General features: G+C 43.3%; 1 protein-coding gene and 1 long non-coding RNA gene across 9 annotated transcripts; one reads left to right on the top strand and one right to left on the bottom strand.

Moving 5' to 3' along the window:
- Nucleotides 1-5097: 5097 nt before the first annotated feature.
- On the bottom strand, nucleotides 5098-7823 carry LOC120663318. 2 transcript variants are annotated; one of them, XR_005670469.1, is made up of 5 exons: nucleotides 7717-7823; nucleotides 7584-7636; nucleotides 6141-6200; nucleotides 5871-5930; nucleotides 5098-5429 (listed from the first exon to the last, which is right to left on the bottom strand). It is a non-coding gene; the product is annotated as an uncharacterized LOC120663318 (long non-coding RNA). The 2 variants fall into 2 exon arrangements; XR_005670470.1 differs by lacking the exons at nucleotides 7584-7636; nucleotides 7717-7823 and adding an exon at nucleotides 6888-6947 and having other exon boundaries at nucleotides 5099-5429.
- An 809-nt stretch (nucleotides 7824-8632) lies between these two features.
- On the top strand, nucleotides 8633-24042 carry LOC120666045 (SAGA-associated factor 29 homolog A-like). 7 transcript variants are annotated; one of them, XM_039945830.1, is made up of 9 exons: nucleotides 8633-9065; nucleotides 14357-14450; nucleotides 15634-15710; nucleotides 15784-15896; nucleotides 17614-17696; nucleotides 18821-18871; nucleotides 20258-20408; nucleotides 22372-22385; nucleotides 23631-24042. In XM_039945830.1, the coding sequence occupies exons 1-9, from the start codon at nucleotides 8915-8917 to the stop codon at nucleotides 23731-23733; spliced, it is 837 nt and encodes a 278-aa protein (XP_039801764.1). In that variant the 5' UTR covers nucleotides 8633-8914; the 3' UTR covers nucleotides 23734-24042. The 7 variants fall into 7 exon arrangements, with proteins under 7 accessions (XP_039801764.1, XP_039801761.1, XP_039801767.1 ...); XM_039945827.1 differs by having other exon boundaries at nucleotides 8689-9065; nucleotides 18821-18880; XM_039945831.1 differs by having other exon boundaries at nucleotides 8823-9065; nucleotides 15787-15896.
- Nucleotides 24043-26381: the final 2339 nt, after the last annotated feature.

Raw genomic sequence — 26381 nt, 5'->3', positions numbered from 1 at the left:
CTACTCAGTCATAGTAGTAGATACAAGGAATTGTATCCGTCGGTGCCTTGGGCGGCAAAGTTTTCTTCGAATAGGATCGAGTTTGTATGGTCCTGAATCGAAACAATAGTGCTGGCTGGTTAGGATTGAATCCCGTAGGATTAACCAAGTGGGAATAGCACTACAAGAGTGTAAAAGCCGTAGCTTATTGTGGATTTCCTTTATGAAGGAAATTCTTTGTTAGCGCGCAGCTATTGTGGACTTTGTTGTCCACTCCAGGGGAGAACTCTTATCGAGTATTTAGGAGCTATAAGATGCTACTTGATAGATAGGACGATAAGCAGCTCTCAACAACTACTCAGAATGCTAAGGGAAAATAGGACTTCTTTAGTGTCTCAAGCAAGCAAGTAACACCAGTCAAGTACTCGAGGCGAAAAGATTCTGTAACAGAGATTCCCATAGTAGACGGGGAAACATGTGTCGACCTATTTTAGAGTATCAAGAACTTATCTAAACTCTTTAAGGGAATTCCGTAGTTGACCATTTAGGATAGACCTTGCTTGGCTGCCCAGATAGCGTACAACTATTGCGAAAGTATCCCAGACTACTCGATTGCATCGAGTAGTATGTCCTATACATGGACTGGATTTATTTCTAGGATAGGACTGTTAGGATTGAACTCCGTCGAGTTAACCAAGACATGAATATTCTAGAAATATCCCAAACTTACTCGAGCAGGGCGAGTAAGGTGTCCTACCTGAGGACTGGAGTAACTCTAGGGCAAGTCTGTTAGGTACTAACCCCATTGGGTTGTCCAAGATGAAGGTGCCGAAAGAGTATCCAAAACCTACTCGAGCTAGCAAGTAGTGTGTCCTTTAACAAGGACTGAACTGTTAGGTACAAACCCCGTCGGGTTGCCCAAGACGTAAATGTCGAAAAGATATCCAAAACCTAATCGAGCGAGGCGAGTAGGGTGTCCTTTAACCGAGGACGGGAGTAATCCGTAGGCCAGAACTGTTAGGTACGAACCCCGTCGGGTTGCCCAAGACGTAAATGTCGAAGGGATATCCAAAACCTACTCGAGTGAGGCGAGTAAGATGTCCTTTTAACCAAGGACTGGAGTAATCCGTAAGACAGAACTATTAGGTACGAACCCCATCGGGTTGCCCAAGACATAAATGTCGAAGGGATATCCAAAACTTACTCGAGCGAGGCGAGTAAGGTGTCCTTTTAACCAAGGACTGGAGTAATCCGTAAGACAGAACTATTAGGTACGAACCTCGTCGGGTTGCCCAAGACGTAAATGTCAAAGGGATATCCAAGGCCTACTCGAGCGGGGCGAGTAGGATGTCCATAACATGGACTGGAGTAACTTTTAAGACAGAACTGTTAGGTACAAACCCCGTCGGGTTGCCCAAGACGTAAATGTCATAGAAGCACTCAAGTGTAAACCATGAAATCTACTCGATAGTTGCTCCAATGCTGAGCTTTACTTTCGAGATGGGGTATTTTTCCCTGTGAGCGAGAGCCAAGTAGTCGATATAGGAAAAAATCAACTTTATTTGGATTTGTCGAAATTACAATAGTTGTAAATTGACAGATTCTGACTCTTAAGACCTACCCCTTTGCTCGTTGGACGTGAGCAATTGTTTATACGACTGAACGAAACTTTATTCGAAGATAAAACTAGTCGATGGTGGGGTCGACTAGATTTGTGGCAGGGTCTCCTTCAGGAGTGGTGCCCCAAGGGCCTTGCAGAGTGAGTCACACTGAAAGATCGTGTGAGAGCTCTTTGGGAGGATGAAGCACTTGCGTAGCAGTACTTTCTTGATCCTATTTCCGCTCTGAGATGGTTCTCCTTGATGTGGGGTGCGCGGTTTACCCTGAGGACGGGTACTGGTGGTTGCCGGCTTGTGCTTCTTGAAGGATGTGGAAGCCTTTGGCGGGATGCGGTAGTTGGAAGAAGGGTTGTATGCCTCGATTTCCTCACATTCCTTTCTCCTTGAGAAGATGATATTGCGCGCGTCGCGCCCAACATTGATCACGCTGCGGCGATCGCAGTTGGAGTAGTCATAGTTGTCGCCCTGCTGTTCCTGTAGGTTGTTAGCGAGGCGCTGGCACCTGAACGCCCTTTTCTGGTTGAGCAGGTGACGACGCTCGTAGAGATCCTCCGGTGGATGCTGCTCTTCCAGCTGGACAGTGACAGTCACTGCTGGAGGAGGAGCAGGCGAATCTTGCTTGGTAGTAGCTTGGGGCTCTGTGATTGTGGGAGGAGTAGTTTCCATGTTGTCGGAGAGGTACTCGTCGAAATCATCAGAGTTATAGTCATCGAGGTTGACACACTCCGTGGGATCGCCCTCAGGTTCTTCGGAGATACGAACCATGAGGATTTCACGGCAGAGATCTTGAACTTCTTTGTCTTGTTTGCTTGAGGACGGGTCTAGAGGGGTACTCTATTGGTAAGATAGATCCGATGGCAGTGCGCCGGAGGTGTTGGGATCTTGAGTCTTCCTTAGATGCACCTTCCGTCCTTGCGGCGTTGCATATATGACCAAGTTAGGGAGGGAGTACTGATCGGACTTGGAGTACTTAGCCGAGTTGGACTCGACTTGTTTGCTGTACTGGATTAAGTTATCCAGCTCGTCCTCCGAGTTGGAAGAGTACTCGGATTCAGAATTGGTTAGCCCACCGATTTTAGAGTATATATGCTTTGGGTGAGCGAGAAGCGGGATGCCCATCTCTAAACGGAGGGCGTTCTCGTTCATCCAGTGTAGCCATGACTGAGTGGGAGTCAACCCTTCAGGCTCCTTAATCCAAGGTTTGTCAAAAGTTGATTCACTGGATTGTTCTGAAGTTTTGGCTTTTCCTTTTTTAAGCTTGGTTAGTTCCTACAGCGCGTCAGCGCGTTCGGGTGGATTGGCCATAGCATCCATGAATAGCTCGACGTTATCAGACCAATCTTCGAGATCATCGAATGGTTCAAAGTTCTCGAGGCCATTCATGAAACGATCAAAGTCTTGATCGAATGAGGACTTGACTGGTTCTGGAATCCGAGTGTGAGCAGGTTTCAGTGAAGGGCTCTGAGGTATCCTCGAGATAGACGGTCCCATTCGAACAAGCCGGGGGTTTGTCTCACCAGATCCCCCACAGATTCCTCCTCCCGTTTTCTACCCCTTGTTTTGCAGAGTGCTTTCAGCTAACTTGATGTTGTCGGCAAGCTTGGAGTTCACCTGATCGATCCCTGAGAGTATATCACCCGACCTTTTTTTGTGGTGGGTTTAACACTTTATGAGCCGAGAGCAGTTTCTGCAAGTTTAATACAACCCTCAATTGACCGTGAAACTTGATCTACTCCAGCGAGTAGTTCTGAGTTTTTGATCTTGGGGCGTTTTACCGTCTTGAGATGATTCAAGTATTTTGCAAGAGTTTTGGAAAAGTGGGGTTTTTCGGAGTCAGAGTTTGTGTCGAACCCGACCGAACCAAGGGTTCGGTTTGGGGTTGACACGTTTTCTGGGTTGTCCGAAACGAGTTCGGTTGGAACTCTTTTTTCGTCGAGATCCGCATACTCGTGGATGTCGGTGACTGGGGAGCTGATTTTCGGTTTAGGCGAATTAGTCATGACAAGGTGGTTGGAGAAGCCTCCCGTTTCGTCAGCCGTGCAAGCCCATGAACCGAAAACGAGGGTTGTGCCTTCCGGCACGTTGTTGGCGTCGCTTGATCTGGCCATCAAATTCGCTGATGAACTCGCTGAATCCCCTACCTGGCGCACCACCTGTCAGTGTTTACCGCCAAATCTGCTGAGGGATACCCTTAGCAGTAGGGATTGTAGGTAGGGATCGACTGCTCTGAAACTCGATGGTACAAAAAACACAAAGATTTAGATAGGTTCGGGCCGCGAGTGTGCGTAATACCCTACATTCTGTGTGGTTTATATTGCCTTATGTGTTGATGATTGTTTAGAGGGGACCCCTGCCCGCCCTTATATATTCGGGGGGACAGGGTTACATGGAAAGTCCTAGCCGAATACAGTTGGAATCCTACTACAACATAATCGGGTAGTTTCCTTTGTACTACAGCTAGTTCTACGCTTATTCGAGTAGTTACAAAAGAGGTAAGGTACATCCATGGGCTATCCCTTACTCTAGAACATTCTATGCCTATAAGTAGTCCCGCTGCCCCGGGTCTGACACAACCTTTTCATCTGTACTAATTAAATTAGCCATGCATAACTCTTGCCCAAACTATAACCTATCCACCTAACCAATCACAACCATAGTAATTCCGTACGAACATAGCCGTTTCCGCTAGTTCGCTGCGTGACGCCTGCTAACCTAAAAAAAACTTAACCTGCAGGAGGAAGGATCGTCCCATGACATTAAGAAGAAGATTTTTTTCATACAGGTCAAGAAAATCTTCGAACCCCTGCTCCACTGTACTATATATAGTGGTCCGTTACCCCTAAGAAAGGCCGGATCTCTAACTATGATTTGTACATGGGACACAAATTTTTTTCATGCAAGCCAGGAGTTGAACTCCTGAGTTGTTGGTTCCCATCACAGACTTCCACCAGCCGGGCTAAAGCCCGCTTGCATGCCTGTTTAGGTATGCCAGCTAACCTAGTGTTTACATTTGCAGTAACCTATCGTGTTTGGATCTATTAAGAATTCTTAAACTTCTAAGACTTTTTAGTAATTTATTTGACTTGTAGAATTTAAAAGTCAACTCAAGCAACCTCTCAACCTGTCCTAATTTTAAAGAAGCTTTCCCGAAAACCTACCAAAAATGAATACAAATTGCCCGTTCGCACCAGGGTTCGCGGAAGCACCGATCCTGCACAGCACGTGGCACGAGAACGAACTAGTGGATTGCGCGCGCGTTGCGCGTGCATAATTCCTTTGTAATTTTACTGGTAATTATTATGGTAGTAGTAGATGTTTAGTATGTAAATTTTTTAAGATCTGATAGGAAACTGGATAAAGGAAGGTCAGAGTTAAAGTTTTATAAAGGAAGGTGGATGCGATTATACCTTGAAACGTTCATGTTGACCCTTTTGAAAGAGTGACCTAACTTTTCCATGCATTGGAACCCTTTTAAATTTAGTTGTCACAATAAGCATAGAGAAATAATATGATAATATACAGATATTACAATTTACAATAACTCAAGTAACAGAAGAGCACCAACATGCTTGTTAGAGGTAATCTAAGAGAGGGGAAAGATAAAAACTGTTTAGAAAGCCAAGCAAACATATAGTTCAGCTGAAATATCAGATCTGAGAATATTAATAGAAGGTTTCTTAGTTTTCCTTTTGAATTAGGAATTGCAACTTTGTCGAACTGTGTGTACCTGGTTGCTGATTTTGAATTGTGAGCGAAGATGCTAGCTTCTCAGTGTTGCATGCCGAGTTCACACTGGAGGAGAGGAGTTCTTGAGGAGGTAAAAGCTATAGCCTGCAAAGCCGACTGCTCATAAGCCACAACAAAAAAGGTAGTAACAGTACTAAAAAAATAACGATGGCAAGGTATAACAAGCTCTAGTTGAGGTAATGCCAATTCAACTCCGCACAATATATCGCCGTCAGACCCAATCTCGATTATCAGAGAGGTATATGGCAGGCAGTAATGTCTAGACAAGATAGCAAGAAAAATCTATGGAGCTCCCACCGGACGGAATCATATTGTATACACGCAGGCAGCGATCTAAGATAGTTACTGGACAAATTAAAACACACGTGTACCAAGAAAATCATCAATTTGTTGTACCAATAATATGCAATATAGTATTTAAGAGGACATATAGCTCTATAAATATTTTTTAGCTCGATGTAAGGACAGCATTGTCAAAATCATAATTCTGAAATTAACAACTATTAAGCATTTAGAGTGATGTACCTAAATATTTAAACTGGAGCCAAGTCACAAACGAGATAAGAATACTTCAGCAGCTGGAACCTACCAGAAATTCATAGGAAAAAAAAACTAATTAGTAACCACCAAGTATTGAGGGACAAAACTAAATAGATGGCAAAGAAACAGTTATAATAGATGGCACAGAAACAGTTATATTACCAGTAATAATTGTTTAGCCATGAAAATATAGTAATATAAAAGTCATCACTACATATACAATCTTATCCACAAGAAGCATTTAGAGTGATGTACCTGATTAATTATAGTAGATCCAAATCACAAAGGAGATGAGAATACTTTAGCAGTTGGAACCTACCAGAATTTCAGGTAAAAACTAATTAGTAACCACCAAGTATTGAGGAACAAAATTGATAGTTAACACAGATACAGTTATATCATCCATATTAATTGTGTAGTCATAAAAATGTGGTAATATAAAATGCATCACTACATATACAATCTTATCCACAAGACCACCTGGCATTTATAAGCCTAATCAGGTTAACCTCGTCAATCCAGTCAATAAAAAGGCATAGTTTTTATTCTTTTATAACAAATCATACCAAAAGTACAGAAAAAGTAACCATTAAAAAATCTAGTCCTTTTTTTTTAAAATAAGCATGCTATTTCAATAAGTGAAGCATAACAAAGTAAGTTTTTCTAGATATCTGAACTGTGTCGAATCGAAAAATATGCAAAAATTAAATATGTAGTCTTCTTTGGATGTAGTCTTCCCTTTACTATAATTCGTGTCATTAATATGTATTTCTGTTACTGTTGCTTTTTTTATTCCTTGGTGCTTACAACAATTTATCTGGAACATCATCCCTATTGCTCTAAATGATTTTTATATTTTATCACAACTCTTTCTGGGATTTTATTAGATGTAGTATGGTCCGCCACCAAATTTCAGATTTTTTTAAAATAAATTGGGTATTATTAAAAGTATAAAACTATTAATTAATTAAGAAAAAATATTTTAAAGCATAAAAGCATTACCATTTTATTTCATATTTGCGTATGATCACAGCATGTATCCATGTGTACTCATATATATATAACTTCTCTCCTGCAATATAAAAATATTATTTACCACACGTGAAATGGTAATGAAGACATGAAGTGAAGGCCATACTAGATTAGTGAATGACTGCGCGCGTTCCTGTTTGGCCTGTATAAATGTGGTTTTATTTTGTGTAGCACAATAGGATTTAGTTGATAGTGAATAGTAAAAGTTCTTTCGTAAGCAAAAGAGAAAGTGAGATATGCGCTCATCTTGCAGACTTTGTATCCGTGTGTTTTTTTTCCTATAGAACTGTTTGATATATATTGCTGGGCAGATTCTGTTTCATCCAATGGTCTTATAATTTCTAGAATACGCATGCACACTGGAAAAGTATTTGGGTCAGCGGAAGCATCTGGCAAGAGTAGCGGTTTTATTACAATTTAAATAATCTTCATTTTAAGCAGCTCAGGAACTGCTGGGGACAAAGAGGGTTGATGAGCTAAACAGCTAGAGTGTGTAGGTGGAGTTGACCATGTCAGATAGCAGAATTTGTTAGCTTGAATTTGATAGCCAAATATCTGAACTACGTCGAATCGAAAAATATGCAAAAGTTAAATCGCGGGGCACAACTCATAGATTTAAAATGTAGATCTAACTGCTTTGGTTTTTTTTTGTTTCAGGTAACTCACCTTGGTACAGATGAGATTCAACCGAAGCGTGTTGACAAAGCTCCAAACCAGCGCTGAAATGCATAGCACTGGAAACATTAGTGAATGTATACAAACTAAACATACAAAGCTTTAGTTTAGAAGAGGAACAAACCAGTAAACCCGAGAACAAGAATGTCTACGCTCCGCCGCCGCCACCTGTGTGCGCGGGCCTGCGTGCCGCCGCCCCTGTTGCCTGCCCTGGCTCCTTGTCTTGCCGGGAGTGGAGCAGGGTGGCGGTGAGCATAAAGCGTCCGCCAACCGCCGACTGCTTGAGGGAGTCGAGTTGCGAGGCGCATTGGGCTCAATGGCGTCAAGAAACCCCATCTGCGGACACCGGTGTTGGGGGCCTCGAGCGTGGTGACGGCGGCGTAGATCTAGGCACTCGAACCCAAGCGCCGCTGGATGCGGCGATGGCTGTGCAGTGAGCTGGTACCGGAGTTGGCCGCCGCCGAGGACTCCGCGTTGCCGCCGTAGTCGGGCCGGGCAAACGGCCTCGATCTCACGCCAGTGCTGAATGAGTGATGGCGACCGAAGCTCGGCCATGGAGCTGCAGACCAAGACAGGAGCAGAAGGTGGGAGAGAGTAAAAGAGGCCGTCTGCAATTTCTCCCCTAGCAGCAGGAAGTTTCTTGGCAGCTGCCTTTTATTAACTTCCGTGGTTTTGAAACAATAGTATAGTATGAAGAGGACGCGGAGCAAAAGGAAGAGAGAAGGGAAGAGAAGTTTCGTGGAAAGGCATGCTGTGTGAAACGAGAGACCAGAAACGAGACTCGGCGGGCAGGCGCTGTGATGTGAAAAGACGAGGTGTTGGTGGGCGTCCGCTGCAGTGTGAAATCAAGAAAATCGAGGCGGCAGCCGCTGTGCGGTGAAAAAGCTGCGCGGACGCTTGGAATCAATCTTCACCGTCAGATAGAAATCGTAGGGGCGGTAAGTTTTTTTACTGACGTGGATACGTTCAAAGTCCACGCAGCGGGGAATAATATATAGAAATTGCCCCGACGGCGGAAACGCTCCCAACCCTTTCCCGCACAGCCAGAGCCCAGAGCTGTGTTTAGACCGTCTGCCGAAACCGGAAACAATGGGCTTCCGCTTCCGCTTCCGCTTCGCACACCCGCATTAACCACCCCCCTGTAGAAACGGCACCGCCCTCCCCGATTCTTCTCTCCTCTCTCCTGCCTTCTGCCGCAGCCCGCAGCTGCGCGTCCACCGTACCAGACCCCCCCCCCGAGCTGCGCGCCCGCTCGGCTCGATCCCCCCTCCCCGGCTCCCTGGTCGGATCCTCAGCGGGGCTGGGCGGAGGCGCGGCCGGAGATGTCGTCGTCGGCCGGGGGCGGCGGCGCGGGCGGCGGCGGGACGGACATCGCCAGCCTGCTCGAGAAGGCCAAGGAGCTGGACCAGCTGAAGAAGGACCAGGACGATGTGGTGGCCGAGATCAACAAGATTCACAAGAAGATCCTCCAGTGTAAGCTACTTTCTCTCACTCTCGCTGCTGCCACCCCACCACCGCCCCCTTATCGCTTCCTGTTCCACCTCTCAGCACTGACGTTCTCGTCGATCGATTGATCCGTTGCTCGGATTCGTAGGCTAATTAGATGCGAGCCAATGCGTTTGCTTGCTTTGTTGTCAGTTTGCGGCGGTTGAGGACGTTCACTTCTGCTGGAGTGTCCACTGGAACAGCGAGTTATGCAATATGTTTTTTTTTCGCTCCGAGTGTATGCATCTGTGAGTGCTGGGATGCGCTTAGCTTCTGGATGTCTCGTTGACTGAAATCGGAGGTTTGTGCATGGCCTTAAGGGTGGTTGTCCTCACTCGAGAAAGATGGAAATAGGTCCTTTTGGCTTTCGGCGTCAGGCAACCAGTTCTTATTTTTGTCCTTTTGCTGATTGAAATGCCATGTGTTCAGCTTGATTGGGATCAAGATTCAAAGGTGTGAGCCATGTGTCCAAACATAAAGGCAAATGGTTCCTATGAGGAAATTAAGGACACGTTAGTCTCTATCCACATGGGCCATGGAACCAAATTAATGAGCCTTGGGGGGCGGTAGGAATATTTTTGGGAGGGTGGTGAATGACCTTTGTGTCTTTTGGGTTTCATCTCTAGCCTACCCCAACTCGCTTGGGACAAAAGGCTATGTTGTTGTTGTTGTATCTTTATTGAGCAAGGAAGACAGATAAAGTCAGAGTTAATAATCCTTGGTTGTCAGTTTCTAAGAAATCCAAAAGGATTACAGGTAAATAAATACTTTTTTCGTTTTTTGTGGTGGGTGTCGGGGGGGGGGGGGGGGTCCTCATCATAGGAAACACTACAGTACCTGTAGTTGACCACCTGCCAGGCAATGAGCCAAACACGCACTGAGTGATATGTTCCTGCTGTATGAAGTGGGTGTAGGCTTTCGGCTGAGTGAGAATATAAAATGTGATGTCATATTTTCAGACCTGCCTGGTTTTGTTTATGTTATCTTGTTTCCTTTTACTTTCCTCCAAACCAGGCATTAGTATATATATATTTCAATACTTATGCTGGTTGTAAACTGTTATTTTTAAATGAACCGTATCCCTCCAGATATTCAGTTCTTTGATTAAATTGTTATGAAATAAATGCTTTGGACCTTTTCTGAAGAAACAGGTATCCATTTAAGAAAAGAACGAAGTTGCGTGTTTACAGCTGTTTGTTGACGCAAGGAGTCAAGTCTGGGCATAACTTTAATGATGGCCTCTGATTTACGTTACATCTTAGGATAGGTTGTGATTGAACTCTATAGACTTGTGTGGTGTGGTGAGGCAAGAGCTGCTAGAGTTTGATCTTTACCTGTTTATTACTGGTGCAACAGTTAAAGGTTTCTATCTACCAAATATTGATCTATTGTTTTGAGAAAGCTTCTAATTTCATACAATACCTTGGCCTATTGTTAAAAAAAATTAAAACTTCTAGTAACTTTGTTGTAAACGAAATATAAAATAGTACATGAACTCACTGACTCTGTTGTATCCAAGAAAGATTATACTGGTAAGCTGTAAAACTCACATTGGTCCTGCAAAGCATAATTGATAATCTACAAATTGGCATGTTGCCCCTATAACCAACAATGGAGACCTGGCCACACCTGATCCCACCATCTAGAAGGATACTATTCATTTATTCACATCTAAATAAGTTCCTCTTTAATGTGTGCACCTGAAAACAACCACCCAGAAAACCAATTCGCCATCTCCCTTGGAGTTCCCAAAGCTGTGTTTAGTGGATCTTCCCCAGCTTTCCAATTGAGTTCTGGTTGATTCATAGTCAAAGGAGAATAGGAGGAGATGTCACAGGCAGGGAGAGGGGAGCTGGGGTTCCTGCGAAAGGAGCTCAACGATCTGGATCAGCTGTGGAAAGAGCAGAAGGTTGTCATCACCAAGATCAACAACATGCACAGGGAGGTCTGTTCCTGTAAGCGAGATCTGAACCCTATGCTTAACCTGTCCATATATCCATTCTATTTTGCCAGATGATTAGAATCCGAAGTAAATTGGATCAGAACAGGAAGCCACCTATTTGGTTTCTGTATTCTTGTAGATCTGTTAAGATAACAGATTTATGAATTACCCTTTTTTACCCACCAAATGGTTGCCGGAGCTTTGTGGGGTTCACACATGAAGATCATTATCTTTACTAGAGGTTGTTGGGTATTTTTATTTTTGTGGAATCTCGATGAAATGCTGGAATTTGCTCGAGTTTGTTGAATTCAAGATTTCTACTTTTATGATTGTCAGATATGTCGATAGTCAGACTACAGATGTTGGCTTGAAATATTGATCTCATAGGTGGTGATTGGTTGTGCCTCCTAGCTAGAGTGGGTAGGAATAAACCATGACTAGCCCAAGCCAGCTTTACACAATGCAATAGGCTTTTGTTTGGTTTGTTGGACACAGTTTAGATTGGCCAACTTTGTGTACGTTTGGTTGCCTGATTTGTTTGGGTGGCACCACCTCTTCCATACTACAGTGGGACAGTGGGTTCAAGTGCCGTCACCCCCTTCACCAAGAAGAAATAAAGGGATGCAAGAATAGTAATACCACGAGAGGAAAGATTGGAAGAAAATTGAAGTTTACTCGCGAAGCACATGTTCTCTGAGATTGAGGTGGAACTTCGCTGATTTTGTTGTTACTCTCCTGAGGTTGCGTTTGGATGGTTAGTGGGATTGGGAAAGGGATATAGGGTTGGATATGGAGAAGTGGGTTATGGATTGGGAAATAATCAATCCGTTATTTGGCCATGTCGGGTTTGGGTTTGAAGTGGGTCCCATATTATGCAAAAAATGAATAGCCTCAGCTCCACCGCATGTCATTCTCATCCGTCATCCCCAACCCCAAGACCCAAGCGCTGCACACAGCCGAGCTTATCCTGAACCCCGCATAGCTGCAGTACCATGGCAAGCAGCAACACCGCCCCGCTCTTCCCGTACTACAGAATCGAGGGAGGCAAGCAGCAGTTCCAATCAAATTGATTAAGCAGTGGCACTAAGGGAAGCAAGTATTAACTCTACGCCTCTGCCCCAACGGCAATGCAGAATCGATAGGGGCAAGTAGCAGCTCCGGCCACCCACGTTGCGCTGCTGAGTAAGGGGAGCAATAGCTTAACTGGAGTTGGTCGCGGTGGTCTTGGAAGCCTATACAAGACGAGTGACGGCTGGTGGTCCACGCGTGCAAGGTGAGTAACGGCTTTGACGGCCAGCGCGCGAAGCTAGCAAAGGGTTTGGCAGTTCGCCCGGTGAGACGAGCAGCGTCTCCTGTATCTGCAATCTCGCATGTCCCCTTCGACAGGTACCACTACACCTTCATCGTCTCACCCTTCATCGCTCCGCTTCCGCTGTGCCACAGTTTGATTTCCCGATCGTAACTCACCCCTTCTAATCGTTGGGAAAAGACTGCTTCATTTCCCTATCCCAATCCGTGTTCATTTCCCTATCCCTCTACCCAAACATGGGATAAAATTTATCTCGCCCCTCATTTCCCTATCCCAACCCCCATTTCCACAAAACAAACGCCACCTGATATTGAGGACATGTCCCTGGCAGCAAGGAGATTGAACATGCGTCCATGAACCTGTTAGCAAGGCATTGTTGTATGCGTGTGTTGTGTGGGCCTGCGCCTTGGCTTTCCATAGCCGGCTAGCCTCTGTTTGGTTAGACAGATAGGAGGAGATCGGTTGGGTTCTGTTTCTATAAACCCCGATCTCCTCACCCTATATATATGTACATCTATCTCTCAATCAATCTAATCCAATATTCCACGCAATCTCCATTGCTTTCAGAACCTACTCCATTGCAGCTTGCTGATGGCGAGGCTCTCGGCAGTATCCGCGACACTCTAGCACACGTTCATGGAACATGGCAAGCTTCCCTTCTATGTGTTTCTTCTCAAATGTTATGTACTCCAGAAATCACTGAGGCATTACTCCAAAAAACACATGAGACTCAATCAGATAAATTGCTCCTGAAATCACCAAAACAAACAGCTCTGGACCAAGTGCCGGTGGATGTTAGGCATCACGCCGTCACTCGTTTGCAAACTAAATGGAGCTTTCTCATGCAAATCAAACTCTTTATCTCATCCTGAGCAAAAAGCTCTTGCAACCCCAAATCGACCATCTCCTCCTTAGTCTACGCCGGCAACACACCGTCATGCGTGCGTCAGTGCTGTTAGAGACCACATGCATTGGTGTATGTGTGTGAGAGAGGTTGCTAGTCGTCACTGCGGAACCGAGGAGTGAGATTTTGTTGTAGCGGAGGTCAACAACTAGCAGAGGCCTCGGCGGGCAGCAACAGCGGTGCACTCAGACTCTACGGGCGCCGCCTGCGATGCGGTCATGCGGTTGGATGAAGAAGCGGAGATTCACCATGGACTCGAGCTCGCAGTTACTGAGCTAGAGCTAGAGCAGTAACACAAGGTGTGATTCCGGTAGCAGGTGGTGGGCCCTCCCGAAGCCAGGTCGCATAGTGCGGAAACGAATCCCATTTGAGTTTCCGGTTGGCCACCCTTGTGTGTGTGTGTGTGTTTTTTTTTTAAAGCATAGCTAGGGCTAAGCTAGCTCGGCTGGGCAGGGAACTGGGAACCAACCATATATAAGGTGCACTATACAAGCCTGTCTAGGGGGTTGGTCACCCTACCAATCACAACCATAGTTAAAATGATCTTTTACTCTGGTTCAATTAACATTGTGATGCAAACCTTTAGGTTGGAAGCACCATTTTGTTGGTTGGATTAGTAACTCAGAGTTGAGACAGAAATGAAATTTACATACGAAATAAATTGGAACACCATAGTTCTTGTGTGTCATCAGATAAGCTTTGAAAGAATCTCGCATTTGGCTGAAACTTTTCTGCGCAGTGCCCTGTGAGGTCTTTTATCTCTGTTGGCCTGCAGACCATGATAGAAGTATGTTAAACCATACTGATCCAAATACATACACTTCGAGTCCAAGCTGGTATTGTTGGGCCAGTTATATAACATTGCTTCAAACTGGATGTCGACATAAATCTTTTTCAACTTTTCAGCTAAACTAGTGTAATCCCACTTTAAGCTTTCAGCTGGTTATCAAAACTATAGTAAAGTTACTTGTCATTTGGCAGAATGAAACGAAGTAGTTTCTGTTTTCTTAACCTATTCCTTTTTGTTACTAGTTGATGTAGCTACTCATTAGTGTTGCTATCAAGCTGTTATATACCCTTTGTAAGGACAAACATTAACATTGCTCAACTCATTTGTTTTATAGCCCCAGAGATGGTTGATAAATCAGTTGATGCCATTTTGCTTAAGCTCCGTGGTTTATATACACGTGCGAAGGATCTGTCTGAGAGTGAAATCAGGTAAAATTATGATGTGCTAGCCTTTTGTTATCTGGATGGACTAACATTATTTCAAATCAGGAAGTATTTATTTGCCTTCTAAACTATTTTTTTCTTCCCCAAATTCATTGTGGAGGGGTTTCATGTAAAAATACCATTATTTTGGATTGAGGCATCGGCATTTGGGAGTCACAGTTGAAATCTGTTTTCTTTATTAAAAAACATTTTGGAAATAATCAAATAGATATTCATCTCTTCACAGTAAATTACCTCATGCCCTTTTATTAAGAGTAATTTTATCTTTCGAATAGTACTAGATCATTGGTTATGTTTTGCAACTACATTTTTAGCTATTACCTTAGTGGATTGTTGAGGAGAGTTTGTGCAACGGGGGCAAGTTACCTTTTTCTCGAACGCGCAGGAGAACTGCGCATCAATATATTAAGAAGAAAAAAGTGGGGCTATAGAGTCCCCAATACAATAAAGTTACAGGATTGAAGGGTTTGTGGTGGGGGGGGGGGGGTTTACTAATTAGGATGGAAGGTAGGCAGGTGGTTTAACTTTAGATCATTAATGCTCTTGGAAAACTAAAATCTTTGTGTTAGATAAGTCTTACATTTATGTGTCCATGTATCTATATATGTTACTAAATAGGGCTATGTGGAGCCCCCCTAGGGTGATCTCGACCGTCGATGGGATCACACGGTGGTTTACTGGCCTCCTGTGACCGTCTAGGAAGAACCGGGGTTAAAGAGGTGACTTGGCCAAGTCTCCTGCCCCTATATATGTAACCCAATGGCCCTTTGGCCAATTGGTTGAGAGAAATAGATTGTCATTTGGGCCAACACTTTGTAGTATGAAAATGCTGCTTCTACCACTCTCTCTACCACTGTTACTTGATTTTAATTAGGCATCTTATCTCCGAATCTTAGTTTTCTCCTTTGCTTCTTAGCTTGTTTCTTCATGCTTAAAAGCTCGGTTATCTTATCTCTATCATTACTGCTAAGGTTTGACCACAGTACCTATTTCAACGCAATAATTTTAATATTTGCTTGGAATATCTGGGAAACTCATATAGCTCCACAAATTGGACTGCCACTCTCTTCCTGCTTTCATTATTTGCTATTGTTGCATGGAACTTTTTATTATTTGAAGAATGTGGAATGCAACAGTGGAAAGATTTCACACTGATGCCTTCTTGCAGTGCCTCAACTACTTTGATTGGATTATTAGATGGTCTATTGCAATCTGGAGCTTCAACTGCACAAAGGAAAAAGATAGGTGAGTATTAGAAGTAAGATTAGGGCCTAGGATCATGGTGAACGCAGTACCATAATTGCTTTCTACATTGCAGAAGTTGGTGAACCGAAAAAGAAGAGGATCAAGTCTGATACAGATACGGCACGATTTTCTGCTGCATCTATGAGGAACCAACTTGACCAAGCTGCAAACCTGAAAGGAGAGCAGGTTTCAACTTCAGCTGTATTTAGAAACATCAGTTAGTCTTTGTATTTCATGTATTCATCGGTGCATGCTGCATTAATGTGTCAGAGCTTCTCCCTTCCATGTAAGAAAAGATAGGAACTTTCCTGTATCCTGAACTAGTACTGTAGGATTTTGTGCACTATGTTAAAGGTACCAATTTTGCAGCTGTCCTCCTTCAAAACATTAAAAAAAAAATCGATCACGAGGGGACACTACTCCCTCAGGCTTTGTTCTAAGGTGCCGTTCTTCAAACCCAGGTCAGGATGGGAGTTTCAACGACTCCCAGAGTTCCACACTCTAACCCGTCACGGTGAGAAGCTTGGTTCCCTCAAAACATCCATAATGGAAGCTTGGCTTCCTCAACCATGTCGTTCGGGTGTTTGAATTTGGATATTGTTAGAACGGCAGAGAATTTTGTACTGCATGAGTGCACAAGACTAATATAGTGGTAGTATGATTTGTGGTTGGCTTGATAATATGAGATCCCAGTCCTTGCAATTGGCTTACACATAGATGCTTGATTTTATTTTCTTTTTTAATGAACTGCAAAAGTTTTCCTTTATTTCTGATATAACTTGTTTGTCTTTTTTAGCTCTTGTATTTGTTATATAGTATTAAAATTTTGCTCTATGAATGCTCTTTGTGTTTTTTGGTATATTTCAAATTCCATTTCTTATTTATTTTGTTAGTTTTGAAATACAAGGAGAAAAGTAACCGATCTTATTCCTGGTACCTGGATGGGGCCATTTTTTTAATTCCATTCTCTTAATTATTTTTCCCCCTTTCTAAAAATGGTTTCTTAATCATTGGCCTTTACTGGGATCTTCAGTGGTAATTTAAATCAGATTTTTATGGCTTACCCAAACTGCATGATTCTTAGAATTGGACTATATTTTAGTAACTGTTTGCTAAGCCTGGTCTATCTTATAAAAAAACTAAAAGCAATATGGTAAAACTGCTCTTGATAAGTTTCTGCTTATAAGCATGTAATAGTTTGCATATAAATTTGCACAATGCAATCCATCTATGTGATCAGATCTTTAATGAATCAAAAATTCATGTTTCAATCAATCAAGTTTTGTTGTATTAACTCCAATTTTTTAAACAAAAACTCATATTTTTTGTTTAAGGTGTTGACTTAAATTAACTTGGCGAAACAGTGAATCTGTATTGCAGGAAACTAAGTCATTAGTGTACTGCAAGAAAAATACTGCATTATATAAGTATTCAACTTAACCTACCCCAACTTGCATGGAACTAAAATGCTTTGTTGTTATATTGTGATAGTGCAAACTTTTGCAGAGTGGTAATAGAATAGGTTGATTCTAAAGAAACTGCCCAATTTCACTTGTATAGTTATAAATTGTAAACCTGTTAAATATTAAACCAAACTTATCGTTGGGTGCATCAAGGTCCAGAGATACTATGTTTTTTATAGATGTTATTCTGTCGTAAAGTCTCCTTATACTTGAATTGACATTTACACAAGCAATGAGACTATATGTTAGTTGTAAAAGTTAAAACTAGTTATAAATACCATGCTTAGAGAACAATGACTGAGTTTGGTAACTGAGTTTTTGTGCTCCAGCAATGCCCTTGCTAGTACATAGCCTTCGCTCTTTCCCTCTATTGGCACATGCATGATTTATATATGTTCATTTAATTATTCTGTTGTAACATTCATGCTCTGTCATTTCAGGTTGCAGCTAGGGTAAAGTCAGATGATGAAAAAGATGAGTGGTTTGTGGTGAAGGTCATACATTTTGATAAGGAAACAAAAGAGTATGTATCTATTTTTAGATCATTCCATTTGTAGTGCAAGAACTTGTTTGTGATATAAAAAGTTTAGTCTGGAGGGAAAAATAAGCTGTTGAATGGGGGTAGCGTTAATAACAAATTATTGCCTTGACTGTTCACTTGAAATTGGAGTTGTAATGTGTTGTAGCCCAGATGACCATGGGCCAAGCCCAGCCAGTATCCACACGCATGAACAATACCTTGGCTATGTAGCTCCAGGTGGGGGTGTAGCTTGTTTTCCCACCAAGATAGCTATGGGGATGACATCTCAAGTACTGATTGTGGTACCAAAAATTCACATAAATAAGAAAAAAAGGGGGAAAACCGAGCATTGCATTTTATCATCTAGAGATGAGGTCACATTCGATAAAAAAAGTCATCTAGAGATGAAGTAGTGAAGTAGTGATTATCTATTATTGGCTTGGCGCGCTGAAGTTTGATAATGATATTTTATATCATGTTTCTGCAAAAGTGCTGACAAAAGGGTGCCACAAAAGCTAAAAGGCAAATTCTATAGGACAGCAATTCGTCCGGCGATGTTATACGGTGTTGAATGTTGGCCTACAAAAAAGGCGACATGTCCAGCAACTGAGTGTAGCAGAGATGCGGATGTTGCGGACGAAGTTATTCGGGATAGGGTCGGGGTGGCACCAATTGAGGAGAAACTTACCCAGCATCGGCTGAGATGGTTTGGACATGTCCAACGAAGGCCTCCTGAGGCGCCGGTGCGTAATGGGGTTCTTGAGCGGGTCGATAATGTAAAGAGGGGTAGAGGTAGACCTAAACTGACGTTGGATGAGTCGGTTAAGAGAGACCTTAAGGATCGGAATATTTCTAAAGAGATAGCTTTGGATAGGAGCGCTTGGAGACTAGCTATCAATGTGTCTGAACCTTAAACTTATTTCTTTCGGGTTTCATCTCTAGCCTACCCCAACTTGCTTGGGAAAAAAGGCTATGTTGTTGTTGTTATTTCTGCAAAAGTGCAAATCGCATGCGAGGGCTTCTGCTGGACACGTGGCATTATGTTATTAGCGTGTCTGCGTTATATGTGACCATCACCCTGTATCATGTTAGAAAGTTTCACTCATTCACTCTTAATGGATCTGCAGGTATGAAGTACTTGATGAGGAGCCAGGTGATGATGAAGAGAGCACCCAAAAGTACGAGAGGTTTAAGTTCCTAACTATCTTTCTTTGTTGCAGTTTCTTGTAGTATATGGAAATTAATAAAACTATCTCCAGAATAATCAACTTTTAACTTGGAGTTATTATTGATCAATTCCTTGAACTCTGAGTTGTCAAAAAAAAAAAAAACTCGACCATGGGGGGCGACTCCCCCAGGATTTGTTCTAAGAAGGTTCCGTGCTTCGAACCCGGGTCGAGATGGGAGTTTCAATGACTCCTGGAGTTCAATGCTCTAACCGGTCCACTGTGAGAAGCTTGGCGAACTAACCTTCAAGATCACCTGTAATTAGAAGAACCCACAGGGAGAGCTGCGTACCTTTGTATTAAGAGAGGAAAAGTAGTCCAATTACAAGAACCATCACCTCACCTTGGAATAGAGTGAGGGATGTGAGTGTTTAGGAGAGCTATTACATGCAAGAATCAAAACTAGGGACCTGACCCGTACAAGACCACTTCTAACCAGACAGTACTACTCTTTCTAGGTCCAGGGCAGTAAGCCCCTTGGCCCCAGAAATTTGCCTTAAGTGAAATTCATCCTTGAAGGTCTGAAGAGCTCCCTGTAAATTTGGTGCAGCTCCATCAAAGACACAGGCATTCCTATTTTTCCAGAGAATTCAGGCTCCAAGGATTACTAGCGAATCGAATCCCTTTTGTTGTTTTCTTTATGTTGATGAAGGCTGAAAGCAATTAGCTTGGGAATAATAGATTGATTAAGTGAGTGCGAGCACGTATCCATATATAGGCAAGGTTCCCCTAGGGTTTACAGAAACAGAACCAATCAGGAGCTTGCCTAATAGGACATAACCTATCTGTTCCCTAGGGGGCGGCGCACGGCAACATACCTGTGCGGCCAGCACCCAAGGCCCAAAGGGCTGGCTGAATAACACCTTGTTAACAAAAGCAACTATTTTGTATAAATGGAACCAGAAGTATGACATTGATTTCAATGACATTGAAGTATTAAACTATGTCATATGGTTTATATCAAAGCTGGAGGTAGAGCCAAATGACATTTTACCAAATCTGGAGGTAAAAGCTTCTGTCCATCAGTTTTCTCCTCATAGCTTTCTTGTAGATGTCACAGAGCCACAACATTGACTTTTAAAGGATACAGTTTTAGATTTTGGACACCTTTTATAGTCACACACATATGTACATTTTTTGTCGTATTTTCTAAACAGCTGTTATTTTGGAATAAGTAAATTGTGGGTGAAGGTTTGACTAAAATATTGTTGATGCCTTTTTCTATGTTTATGAAGTTCAATGTAAATCGTGTTTTAAAATTAAGCAAACTTTTGGTATTTATTTACAAACCTTAAGGTTTGACTCAAACCTATGGTTGCCTTTTCTGATGCATTTCAGAAAGTACAAGTTACCTATGTCTTGCATTATTCCATTTCCAAAGAAGGGGGATCCTTCCAGTGCTCCAGATTTTGGGCAGGGTCGACAAGTCTTAGCAGTTTATCCTGGCACAACAGCTTTATACAGAGCTACTGTAGCTTCTCATCGAAAGGTAACATCTAAAATGCACGGAAACACTATGGATAATTTAAGTCATAATAATCATGCAACTTTTCTGTTTGTGTACTTGAATTCTGAAATCTGATGCATTTTTATATTATTACTGTCATGTTAACTTAGTCTAGAACATCAATGCTACCATTGAGATTATCGAGCTTTTTGTGAAAGCTAGAAGTTTCAATCCTTGGAAGCTGTTATGCTCTTTATTGCTAAAATCATGTAAAATATGCATATTAGGGGAGTTGGAAGTAGAAAAATGAAAGTCAGATGAGCTGCAACGTGGGGGCTTCACGAATGAAACTCACAAATACTAGTCTGAAAATGCAGGAAACTTTTTTTTCAAGATTACAAAAGTAATATAGTCTACATTACTGTTAAAAAGAATATTGTTTTACTTGCTAAATAAATTAAATTAATTATCAAACCTAGGGTTATGGAAACAACTACACAACAACAACATAACCTTTTTTCCCAAACAAGTTGGGGTAGACTAGAGATGAAACCCGAAAGAAATAAGTTCAAGGTTCAGGCACATTGATAGCTAGTCTCCAAGCGCTCCTATCCAAAGCTATCTCTTTAGAAATATTCCAATCCTTAAGGTCTCTCTTAACCGACTCATCCCACATCAGTTTAGGTCTACCTCTACCCCTCTTTACATTATCGACCCGCTCAAGAACCCCATTACGCACCGGCGCCTCAGGAGGCCTTCGTTGGACATGTCCAAACCTTCTCAACCGATGCTGGGTAAGTTTCTCCTCAATTGGTGCCACCCCGACCCTATCCCGAATAACTTCGTTCCGGACTCTATCCCTCCTTATGTGCCCGCAAAACCACCGCAACATCCGCATCTCTGCTACACTCAGTTGCTGGACATGTCGCCTTTTTGTAGGCCAGCATTCAGCACCGTATAACATCGCCGGACGAATTGCTGTCCTATAGAATTTGCCTTTTAACTTTTGTGGCACACTCTTATCACAAAGGATGCCAGAAGCTTGCCGCCATTTCAACCAGCCAGCTGAAATTCTATGCCTAACATCTTCATCAATGTCGCCATTCTTTTGTAGCACCGATCCTAAATACTGAAAAGTATCCTTCTGGATCACCACTTGCCCATCTAAACTAACGTCTCCCGCCTCATGCCTAGTCGCGTTGAAATCGCACATCATGTACTCGGTCTTGGTCCTACTGAGTCTGAACCCTTTCGACTCTAACGTGCGTCTCCACAGCTCTAACTTCCTATTAACCCCTGCCCTACTCTCGTCAACTAGCACCACATTATCAGCAAAGAGCATACACCAAGAGATCTCACCTTGTATATCCCTTGTGACCTCATCCATCACTAAAGCAAATAAATAAGGGCTCAATGCTGACCCCTGGTGTAGGCCTATGTTAATAGGAAAGTCAGTGGTGTTGCCATCACATGTCCGGACAAACGTCGTCGCATCCTTGTACATATCCTTAATGAGGGTAATGTACTTAGTTGGGACTTTGTGCTTCTCCAAGGTCCACCACATGACATTTCTCGGTACTTTGTCATAAGCCTTCTCAAAGTCAATGAAGACCATGTGCAAGTCCTTCTTCTGCTCCCTATATCTCTCCATCAATTGTCGTATTAAGAAAATCGCCTCCATGGTTGACCTTCCAGGCATGAACCCAAATTGGTTATGGAAACAACTATTGTGCAAAAATTGTTCCATGGAACACAGCTACTATTGTATGTTACCATATGTAAACTGATCTGTTTATATGCATTGTACAGTTATGTTCCATCAACATGGTCATTGCACAAGTAATTGCTGGGCATTTGTTAATTAAGTTGAATCCATCTGTGGTTCTTTCACAACCACCACAAAAAGTGATATTACCATTATTGTTTTGTTTTTTTAGATTGCTTAGTCATTAATGCTCTTGTCTTTCCATTATGTTGATGTGAAACCGGGCTGCAAAAAATCCAGAGGAAGTCTGATGAGTAAGTTGTCTATGCATTCAAAACCTCATCCTAATTCAGTGTTTACCTGTTTGTTTCAGTTCAGTTTTATATTGTTCTACATCCGTTTTGGTTAAAGCTTATACCTTTGGAAAAACTGCAGTCTGCTCCAAGAATTTACATTGAGGTCATGGTGTTTGATTCCAACAACTCTATATATGGAGTAGCGGTAGCTGATTTTTACTGTGGAGTATCACTGGAGTGGTTAAATTTTGCTGAAATTTTCCATTTAGGGTCATAAAAAACCCATACTCTTTTTTATTTTTCTTACAAATAATTTCTCCTAAGAATATCATCTGGTGTAGTTACTCCATTCTCAAACATGTTTAGAGATGCATGCTGTCAAACTTTAGAAACTTTTACCATTAATATACTTGAAATTCTAAAATTTACATGGAATTGGTATTAGCACAGGTGCTGTGCTAAATACATTCACATGACTATTTTTGACTTTTTACAAATGCTTAGAGAAATAATTGTCGAAGAGTAATATTGGAAACCGTGTCATGTTTAAAACGACAGGTGATAAAAGAATGGAGCCAGTAATACATGTAAAAGGGCGTACCCAGTGCCGTAGGCTTCCCGCACTGCGCGGGGTCTAGGGAAGGGTTGTTTTTTAAGCACCAAGCCTTTCCCGCACAAATGTGCAGAGGCTGGGGCTCGAACCCGGGACCTTCCGGTTACAGACGGTAGGCTCTACCGCTGCACCAGGCCCGCCCTTCGAGCCAGTAATACATGTGCTTTATTGAATTTCAGTTGCCAAGCCTCATTGCTTAAATCAATACTCATGGCACTTGTATTTATTGGATTGTGCAATTTAGATAATGTTTATGGTGAGGGGCTTAACAAAACAAATTCATATAGCAGACGATATGAATGCCTGATAATTGAAATGGAAATAAACGAGTTGCAAATAACGATCTGAGCACATAATCGCAATTTTGCAATAGCTAAACAATATTACAAGAAACCTGTACTGATTGTGCATTTTTTCTCTAATACATTTTAGTTTGTATATGTGCAATAACTATCGTTAAGATATCACAGAGTTTCTCTGACTGTATAACATAAACAGTAATACCTAAAAAGAAAGAAATGAAATATGTGTGGTCATGTAGAGGTTTGCAACTCAACTTGCGGTTGTACCCTTTTGATTCATATTGGACAATCAACAGTAGTATCATCTTTGCATGAAACTATTTGTGACCATCTCCTTTCTTTTGACAGTTACATTCTGGAGTTTGATGACGATGAAGAGGACGGGTCTCTACCGCAAAGAGCGGTGCCGTTCTATAGGGTGGTTGCCCTCCCAGAGGGCCACCGGCAGTGATCTCGGGCGGGGTCGTCCTGCAGTGTAGTGCAACAGCCAGCGCAAGAAAATAGGTGTATCTGAGTGTGCCAATATTTGTCTCAGTTGCAGCTGGCTGTGCGAGTCGGTGCAGACTATGGCGCTTGTAATTTGTGGGCATTGAAAATAATTTATGTGCGCTTGCCATGCATCCCGTAGTTGTTAAGATCCCAAGCTCACCTATGCTGTAAATAGAAATGGATCGGTGTTGCTTTCTAATAAACTTGTGTCTGCCTCCAAACTTTTGTATGCCAAATCGATCTTGTGAAGTGATTACGAGCTATCTAACTATGGTGGATTCTACTGACCGGTAAAATGATTCTTTTTTTTATCAAAAAAATCAGCAGGGTGCTGTTAGAAAAATAACTCTAGATTATATTTTATGATTTTGGTGATTGAGGGGATAATATATTCACTGGGACTACCGTGTTTGTTAAAATGCCTTGTTTGTAGGTTCAAAGGGTTTTACTGACAGGCCTTTTCTAATTAAAACCAGCAGGGTACTGTTACAAGCCATCCAAATGATAGTAAAAAGAAAGATTTAAAGTTCTATAGCATTTAAACCAGTGGTTCACCAAGCTGGTCTGATAACTCGCTGGCACCTCGTCCTTCGCCCTGGCCAGTGGCTCGCCGCCTGCTATAGCTGGGCATGGCACAGGCATGTTTCTGGCACGGCACGGCGTGCACGAGCACGTTTGGCATGGCTGGCATTTCGTGCAATGCTGTGCCGCCCCACGTGCTGACCTCTGCCGTGTAGTGCCCCTGGCACGATGTGCCAAAGCGAGGCACGCCGGGTCAGGAAGCACGCCGGATCATTCGGAGGCCCACATTGCTCCTAAACATAGCTCCTCCCGCTTGGTGTTCATGTCGTCCTCATCGTCTCTGGCTTGACCAAGCAACTAGAGCTTATAGTTGCTGGACGTCGGATCCATCGCCGGCGCTCGATTCCTCTACAGCGCCTGCAAGAATAGAGAGAGAAGAGTGAGATAAACCCTAAGTCTAACCCTAACCCTAGCTACAAGTATAGAGACTCACCGGAGCACCGGAGTTGCCGTCATGGATCCGTTGGAGGATGATGGGAAGCCACGGAGATAGGAACGGGAGAAGTCGGAGCATAGAGAGGAGGAGGGGGCCAGATTTGAGAGAGAGAGAGACGGAGAGGCCGGAGGCCCGGAGCATGGAGAGGGAGAGTCGAGATCAGAGTGGCGACAGTGTAGATCGTGCGCGGCGACCGGCGGTCGGTCGCATCTCGGTGGCGAGGTCCAGCAGTCAGACTGGGAGAGTGGAGGCGTGCGAGCGGAGGGAGCGAGTGAGGGGGCTACGGTTTCCTTTTGATTTCTGCCTCCGCCCCTTTTATCTGGCGGGGGGGGGGGGGGGGGGCGCTGGGCCGTGGCGGCAGAGCTGTTGGGAGCCGGCGAGAGCCATTGGGCCGGGGGTCGGGGGGTGGGGGAGCCGTTGGGCCATGTGGGAGGTGTGCCTTGCAGGCTGACGGGCCGACTGCGTTCGCGGGCTGCTTCGCTGCTTGACAGGCCTAGACCTAACCGTGGCGTGCCATGCTAGCCCAGCGTGCTGAGGATGCAACCCAGGCACGCAATGCAGGTATGCTCGTGCCGGCCCGGGCCCTCGAAGCCCCGTTGTAGCGCATCTAGGCCGATAGATGCTAATGGTAAGTTTCGGTGATTAATGACAACCGTATGCGACTAACGTGTGTTTTAAAGGAAAACTCAATGACTGGATTAGTCTCATATGAAATATGAAAAGAGACCCCTCAATTCGAAAAAATCATGCGTACCAAGGACTCAATTTGAAAGATTAAGGATCTTCCTAGTCTCAAGTGTCACAAGGAGATGAAGGACACTTGATTTAGCTAGGTTTTATAGTTTCTAGTTCTTGATCGTACTATTAAGAGGGGTTCATGAGTTAGTAGCTTGATCAAAATTGAGTTGGCCTTAGAAATCTTGCACACTCACTCAAAAAACAGCAAAAGATGGTCAATAGAAGTTAACACAACTCTTGGAAGAAGAAACAATCAAAGTCACATTCGAATCCAAGTCAATTCAGCTGAAAACAAAGAAAAACAGCAGCACCGGTTGAACCGGTGCCCTAGCGTCGGAGCATCCGATGCATGGCGGAAGGACCGATGCCCTGTCGGTCTATCTTCTTTGGAAGCAGGCAGGAATCAAGTCAAAAACTCTATAGCACTGGTTGAACCGATGGTCCCAAGAAAAGCACCGGTGCATTAGATGTACTTTGTTCCAGAGAGCATGTTTTGGTGGATTTCAACTTCTCTTCAGCACCGGTTGAACCAACGCTTCAGAATCAAAGCACTGGTGCATTGGATGTACTTTGTTCCAGAACACTTGTTTGAGTTGATCAGTGAACTTCTTCAGCACCGGTTGAACCGATGCCCCTACGGAGCATGCACCGGTGCAATGACGCAAGCATGGATACTGTATCAGAACTCCAACGGCTACTAATTGGACACAGAGAGACCGGTTGAACCGATGCCTATGCTTTCTATCCCGTCGGTTCTTCCGGTGGTCACAGTTTTTCTGCAGAAAACTTCCAACGGCTATGTGACCTCCTCCACTCTATATAAGGGTACCCCCCTGGCTCATTTCAGTTGCCTT

The sequence above is a fragment of the Panicum virgatum genome, chromosome 3N (assembly GCF_016808335.1).
Source record: "Panicum virgatum strain AP13 chromosome 3N, P.virgatum_v5, whole genome shotgun sequence".
In the NCBI taxonomy this organism is placed as follows: domain Eukaryota; kingdom Viridiplantae; phylum Streptophyta; class Magnoliopsida; order Poales; family Poaceae; genus Panicum; species Panicum virgatum.
Note: the sequence above shows the minus strand (reverse complement) of the source record. Positions and strands in the feature narration are given on the sequence as shown.

What these genes read in the sequence shown, in the direction of transcription:
- LOC120666045 (XM_039945827.1), top strand. Translation starts at nt 8,915, where the DNA reads ATGTCGTCGTCGGCCGGGGGCGGCGGCGCGGGCGGCGGCGGGACGGAC. An exon ending in CTGTCTGAGAGTGAAATCAG is followed by an intron (nt 14,451 to 15,633) that starts GTAAAATTATGA and finishes GCCTTCTTGCAG; the next exon opens with TGCCTCAACTACTTTGATTG. An exon ending in AGCACCCAAAAGTACGAGAG is followed by an intron (nt 18,881 to 20,257) that starts GTTTAAGTTCCT and finishes GATGCATTTCAG; the next exon opens with AAAGTACAAGTTACCTATGT.